Source organism: Brassica oleracea, chromosome C9, assembly GCF_000695525.1.
Source record: "Brassica oleracea var. oleracea cultivar TO1000 chromosome C9, BOL, whole genome shotgun sequence".
Taxonomy (NCBI): Eukaryota; Viridiplantae; Streptophyta; class Magnoliopsida; order Brassicales; family Brassicaceae; genus Brassica; species Brassica oleracea.
Window position 1 is genome coordinate 42429946 of NC_027756.1, and position 7066 is coordinate 42437011.

At 32.0% G+C, this 7066-nt stretch overlaps 1 protein-coding gene across 1 annotated transcript; it reads right to left on the bottom strand.

Moving 5' to 3' along the window:
- Nucleotides 1-553: 553 nt before the first annotated feature.
- On the bottom strand, nucleotides 554-3242 carry LOC106316425 (suppressor of disruption of TFIIS). The gene is made up of 7 exons (XM_013754312.1): nucleotides 3091-3242; nucleotides 2879-2944; nucleotides 2680-2777; nucleotides 1457-1582; nucleotides 1136-1360; nucleotides 983-1048; nucleotides 554-853 (listed from the first exon to the last, which is right to left on the bottom strand). The coding sequence occupies exons 1-7, from the start codon at nucleotides 3137-3139 to the stop codon at nucleotides 692-694; spliced, it is 792 nt and encodes a 263-aa protein (XP_013609766.1). The 5' UTR covers nucleotides 3140-3242; the 3' UTR covers nucleotides 554-691.
- Between the last annotated feature and the right edge of the window lie 3824 nt (nucleotides 3243-7066).

The window sequence follows — 7066 nt, forward strand, 5'->3', positions numbered from 1 at the left end:
ATTTGTATGTAACCAAGAATGCTACGGCCACCGCCATTGACTTTCTCACTCCGACACCAACGCCGATAATAGCCACAGCGATAGCCATTGAAATCTTCTTAAGATCCTCAGCGCTCGCATAGCTCTTACACACCATTCCCATCAACCACTTGCTTTTTTTTCCCATGCATTCGCCATTTCTGCTCTTTGAAAATTGGATTTTGTTGGTTTAGTCGGTTTAAAATGGTTTGGTTAAAAATGAACCGGTCAAAACCATTAGGTATGTATAATTAAGTTTCGAAATATCGGTTTGGGGAGAAATAAGTCTGAAACTTTCAGCGCTTAGAGAAACAAATTTATATCTTTTAATTCGGAAAAATTTGCATTAGGCCATAATTCGGTGTGGATCTGATGCTATATGATACTTCTCGTACGTAAATAGACGTCGATCGAAGCTTCTTCACTAAAATATCCAATATCACCAACAAAATCTCCAAATAGTTTATGTTCTCCAATTTATTTAACTATTTGTTATCCTGAACTTGCTATAATATTCTAGGTACTCGATGAACCGTATATGCAAAACATATGTTTTTTGGTAATTAACCAAAGTTACAATGAACGGCGTATATGTTAGATCTTTATTTCATCATACACTAATTAATCATAATTAGATGTAAACTTCTTGAGAAACTAAATAAAACATGTAAAACTAAGCATGAACAGAAGTTTCAATCGAGATTTGTGTGGCGTAACTAATTCTTTCAGATTCTTTGTTGTTGGATTCCGACCATAGTTCCGGAAATGCTTCTTTCATGTTGTGAATGCTTTTTAATGCGTGATCACTTCCTTCCACTTTTTCCGATTTACCAACCTAACATATATATTGAAATTTAACATTTTCGATTAGGATTTTCTTTTAGTAAAGTCTGGTTTTACATGCAACATTTTCAACCCATGTTGGTTTTAGTTGGTTTGGTTCAAGATTTTAACCCGTTCTTACCAGGACTGTATGGAGACCCATGGCTTTTCCGGTTTGGATGTTACGGATACTGTCGTCGAAGAACAACTGTACAAGAAACATAATTAACGTTAATTTTTTATATGAAAATCTAATATAAATGTACGTCTTTAGCGATTAGTTGTCGAAGCTTACGGTTGTGTGAGGATTGAGCTGTGCAATGTCGAAGGCTTTCTCGAAAGCAATCTCTGCTGGTTTACAGATAACCGGAATCTCAGGCAGGTAATCTTCTAGAGAAACCTCAGTCTCGTTGACCTTAGGATTCAAGGACTCGAAGCTTATGATTCTCTCAAAACAATCTTCGATGCCGAGTCTCTTTAGAGCCTTCATCACATGAACTTCATCTCCGTTCGAGAAAACCTTCACAAAAGAAAAAATGGAATCAATATTTTTAAATTTTTACTAATATATAAACATACAAACTGAAATTAAGAAAATAAATAAAGCTACATATACCATTTTACGCAAAGGAAGAGTAAGGAGGAGATTTCTCAGAACCGGGTCTGGTCTAAGGTTTTCATAAGGTAATCTTCCATGAACAAATCTGTGGTACTCATCATTGTCGAATTCATTTCCTATGGCCTGAATTAATTATCAATTTAATTAGCTATAAACAATGCATTGTTATGTGATTAAGAATAGAGTAAAAGACAAATATAACACTAAATCAAAGTTTTGTTCCCAAACTAGCATTCAAGGTCAAAAGTCACAAAAATAGCACTTAATGTTTTATAAAAAGTCACAAACTTAGGGTTTAGAGTTAAAGGGTGGGGTTTAAGATTTAGGGTTTAGGGTTTAGGGTTTAGAGTTTAGGGTTTAGGGTTTAGAGTTTAGGGTTTAGGGTTTAGAGTTTAGGGTTTAGGGTTTAGAGTTTAGGGTTTAGGGTTTAGAGTTTAGGGTTTAGGGTTTAGAGTTTAGGGTTTAGGGTTTAGAGTTTAGGGTTTAGGGTTTAGAGTTTAGGGTTTAGGGTTTAGAGTTTAGGGTTTAGGGTTTAGAGTTTAGGGTTTAGGGTTTAGAGTTTAGGGTTTAGGGTTTAGAGTTTAGGGTTTAGGGTTTAGAGTTTAGGGTTTAGGGTTTAGAGTTTAGGGTTTAGGGTTTAGAGTTTAGGGTTTAGGGTTTAGAGTTTAGGGTTTAGGGTTTAGAGTTTAGGGTTTAGGGTTTAGAGTTTAGGGTTTAGGGTTTAGAGTTTAGGGTTTAGGGTTTAGAGTTTAGGGTTTAGGGTTTAGAGTTTAGGGTTTAGGGTTTAGAGTTTAGGGTTTAGGGTTTAGAGTTTAGGGTTTAGGGTTTAGAGTTTAGGGTTTAGGGTTTAGAGTTTAGGGTTTAGGGTTTAGAGTTTAGGGTTTAGGGTTTAGAGTTTAGGGTTTAGGGTTTAGAGTTTAGGGTTTAGGGTTTAGAGTTTAGGGTTTAGGGTTTAGAGTTTAGGGTTTAGAGTTAGAGAAATGAGGTTTTGGAGATAAGATTTCAAATTTTGAAAAATAAAAAAATTAAAATTTTCAAAGGATAAACTTAGAAAGGTGCTATTTTTGTCATTTTAGTTTCTGAGTGCTATTTTCGTGATATAAACTTAGAAATGTGCTATTTTGGAGATATGCTCTTAAGAATAAGATGGTTCAAATATGATTCTAGTAATTAATAACCAATTTTCGATTTGGTCAACATATTTTATGATGGTAAAGTACCTTTAGACCAGCCATCGAAGTTCCATATTTCTTGTAGAGAATTTGGTTTAGCTCAACGACTCCATCTTCATCTATTCCAAGCTTCTCAACCATGAATTCTGCACACGGGTATTTCAATATTTTCAGGTAACTTTTATATAAAATATCAAACATATAAACTGCTAAAAGAATTGTTTAACAGAGAAAAACTATATCATACCTATGATGTTGTTAGCGCATGCTTCTGATAAACCAGAGCTTAATGGATAAAGAGTATCATCCAAATCTATTGGAAAGAAATATAAATACAGAAATAAGAAAAAAATTGTCATAATTGCTTCTAATTTTTTTTTTTTTTTTTTTTTTTTTGAACACAATTGCTTCTAATTTTTCTATATGTTATAGAATCATACATTACACAACACTTCTTACCAAAGAGGAGGCATTCATATCTTGGTGTAGAGCTGTTCACAAATTCCATATTTCTTTTCCAAAAACTGCTAAGATCTGGTGATTGAGAAGAGGAAGAAGAGATACCTCAGATAAAAGAAGGAAGAAAATAGTACACTTAAGAAAAATTATATACGAAGAGAAAATATTTGATGTAGAAAAGAAGAGAATGCGGATATGTTTATATAAGAATCAGCTAAAACGCGTGTGAAAATAAAGTCACCAATGAAGACCAGCTTTTCTATTAATTAATAATAATAGACGATAGGTACTTTACCTTATAGCTGCAAAATGGGCGGGGCTCACCACTGGGTGTTCATGTCCAAATATAAATAGGTTTATTTTGGTGACGTCCATTTGTCCATGCGGATTATAAATTGACAAGAATCACAAGACCAATGGGTAATGGACGTTAGTAGATTTGGACTATGTGGACGCGGTCGGTCCAATGGTCACAAAAAGCTAGGGTTTCTAAAATCTGAATTTTTCTGCCAAAATCGCAAAATTATTTTTTTCCGCTAAAATCTTAATATCAAGCTTTTCTGTCAAAACCGCAAAATCGAGTTTTCCCGCCAAAACCGAAAATCGAGTTTTCCCGCCAAAACCGCAAAATTGAGTTTTTCCGCTAAAACCACAAAATCGGAAAATCGACTTTTCATGCCAAAACCGAAAAATCAATTTTACCCACCGCAACCGCAAAATTGAGTTTTTCCGCAAAAACCGCAAAATCAAGTTTTCATGCAAAAACCGCAAATATATTTTTTTCACCAAAACCGCAAAATCGAGTTTTCCCCCAAAACCACAAAATCAAGTTTTTTTTGCCAAAACCGCAAAGTTGATTTTTTTTACAAAAATCGCAAAATCGAGTTTTTTCTCCAAAACTGCAAAATCGAGTTTTTCCGCCAAAACCGCAAAATTAAGTTTTTCCGTCAAAACCGCAAAATCGAGTTTTCCGCCAAAATCGCAAAATCGTGTTTTTCCGCCAAAACCGCAAAATCGAGTTTTTGTTAAAACCGGAATTGTTGTATTGTTGTAGTTATAAATTTATGGGTGAATTTAGTCTTATGAACTTGTATTTGTATCTTATAAATTAAAATTAACTTTTCTTATATGGTCTATTATGGACTTTATGGCAGTCCATGTAAATGTGGGTGTTTGTGGGTTTGGTTCTTGATGGACATGGTCCTTAATGGACATGGTCACTCTCTGTCCATAAACTATAAATGGACAAACGGATATAGACTAACGGAAATGGACTCTTGCATCTCTACTTTACCTTCTTGTTTATCGAGTGCTTCATTGTAACTATAAAGTAGTGTAAACTAACAAAAATTAAGATTATAAAATATGGTATCGTGATTCCCGTTGATATGTAATTCAAAAACTAATAATTAAATATAAACCATTCCATATGCATGTTATAAAGTCTACGCGTCAATAATTACACATCCTTTTCTTCTTGATCGTGTCACGTTTTTCATTTAAGACAACATAAAATAAGAAAGACTGGTGAGATATTCTTGACCACGATTTGTTCTTCGGTTTAATAAGACTGACGGACCGTGGACGAACTGTTTGACACTTTAAAAAGACCCAAACTTTTACTTATGTATAATGCATATATAATGGAACAAACAAAATTTTAATGATAGATCTAATGTTTTTAATAATTTAAACCTCCAACTATTTTTAGATTGGATAGAAAACCTCCAACTATATTTTTATGATTTTAAACCTTTAACTATTAAACCTTTAATGTCGTTAACCTTCCGTTAACAAAATCGTTTTTCCTTAACAGAGATCCGTTAAAATGAAACGCGACGTTTCATATAATCAGAAAACGACAACAGATGCTTATAATTAACTTATATTTTAGTGATTTAAACCTCCAACTATTTTTAAATCGGATGGAAAACCCTCAACTATAATTTTACGTTTTTAAACCATCAACTATTAAATCTTTAATGGCTTTAACCCTCCGTAAAAAAGATTTTTTTTTTCTGAACAGTGATCCGTTAAATCGAAACGCAGTATTTCATTTAATCACAGATGTCACAAAATGCTTTATACCCCTTTTATCAATGAGCATGAACAATCACAATTCATTAAAAAAAGGTTTTTCTTCATTTTCAAGAACCATCGAAAATGAAATAAGTAAAAAATTCAGTTATTTTTAATCTTAGTTTTTGCTTTTCTATTCATTTATTTATCAAAAAGATGAATTTTGGATTGTTAATTAACTTAGGTTATTCATCTCTTTACACTCAAAATTTTACCTAGAATTCACTTTTTTGATAAATTCTAGATAAAATTTCAAATGTAAAGAGATGTATAGGCTAGGAATCATTACAAAATTCATATTTTTGATAAATAAATAAATAAACATGAGAAAAAATAAGGTTAGAAACAAATAAATTTTTTTGATTTATCTCAACTTTTAAAAATAAGGTTAGAAAAAGGAAGAAGAATACTATTTAAAAGTTGAAATAAATAAAAAAAAACTGTATTTGTTTCTAACCTTATTTTTTCTCATGTTTATTTATTTATTTATCAAAAATGTGAATTTTGTAATGTTTAACCTAGCCTATACTTTTCTTCACACTCGAAATTTTATCTAGAATTTATCAAAAAGGTAAATTCTAGGTAAAATTTTGAGTGTGAAGAAATGGATAACCTAAGTTAATTAATAATCAAAAATACATCTTTTTGATAAATAAATGAACAGAAAAGCAAAAAATAAAATTAGAAATAACTGAGTTTTTTACTTAGTTCATTTTTTATGGTTCTTGAAAATGAAGAATAACCTTATTATTTTATTTGGGAATGAATTGTGATTGTTCATGCCCATTTATTAAAGGGGTTTAAAACATTTTGTGACATTTTCTGTGATTAAATGAAACACTACGTTTCAATTTAACGGATCATTATTAAGAAAAAAAATATTATTTACGGAGGGTTAAAGCCATTAAAGATTTAATAGTTGAGGGTTAAAAAAAAAAAATTATAGTTGGGGGTTTTCTATCCGATTTAAAAATAGTTGGAGGTTTAAATCACTAAAATATAAGTTAATTATCAGCATCTCTTGTCATTTTTCTGATTATATGAAACGCCGCGTTTCATTTTAACGGATCTCTGCTAAGGAAAAACGATTTTGTTAACGGAAGATTAACGACATTAATGGTTTAATAGTTGAAGGTTTAAAAACATAAAAATGTAGGTAGAAGTTTTCTATCCGATCTAAAAATAGTTGGAGGTTTAAATTATTAAAAACCCTAGATCTAATGATAAAAAATATTGTGTCAGCCGAGAAAGCAGAAAAATAAAATTAAGTGATCCCCCTTTTTTTCGATCTTTGAAAGGTTAATAATAAATACTATATGTTCGTAACCTACTAATCTAATTAAGTTCATTTTTCAAAAACACGATAAAAATTGTTGTTATTATTAGCAGTTCAACGTGACCCCCTCGAATCAGACAAAGAAGGAAGAGTTGGGCCCGTTGAATTCTTATGTTTTCACGTCTATAACTCAGTTCATCCAATTTCTACAGGGATGAACCTAATCCTGAATATGAACCATAAAATAGACTTCCTCTTATTTTCACTCTCCAATTCAAGTTTTTTACTCAACTATACTAATCTTCAGTTCTCCACTCCAGTAATCTATATTATAATAGATCAGTTTTTGCTCACTCCTCAGCGCGCCACGTCATCGTTTTGTGGACTCCACTTTTAAAAAGTATAAAAAAGTGTCAAGCCTATGGCTCGAACCCGAGTTATTGAGATATAAACACCAACATTTATACCACTAAGCTAACTGATACCCTTGTACATTGATGGCCGAACCTAATATATATTTATGAAGGTCGGAAGCCATTGCTTCTTCGGCTTCCTCTGAGGGTCGGACCTACAAGTGTGTTATGGGTTTCATTTTTAAATAGGATTCATCACGTTATATGA

Excerpts from the sequence above, each read along its gene's own strand:
- LOC106316425 (XM_013754312.1), bottom strand. The coding sequence starts at position 3,139 with ATGGAATTTGTGAACAGCTCTACACCAAGATATGAATGCCTCCTCTTT. Across the intron at positions 1,361-1,456 it reads CTCTTCCTTTGCGTAAAATG|GTTTTCTCGAACGGAGATGA; the intron begins GTATATGTAGCT and ends TCTTTTGTGAAG. Across the intron at positions 1,049-1,135 it reads AGCTCAATCCTCACACAACC|TTGTTCTTCGACGACAGTAT; the intron begins GTAAGCTTCGAC and ends TTTCTTGTACAG.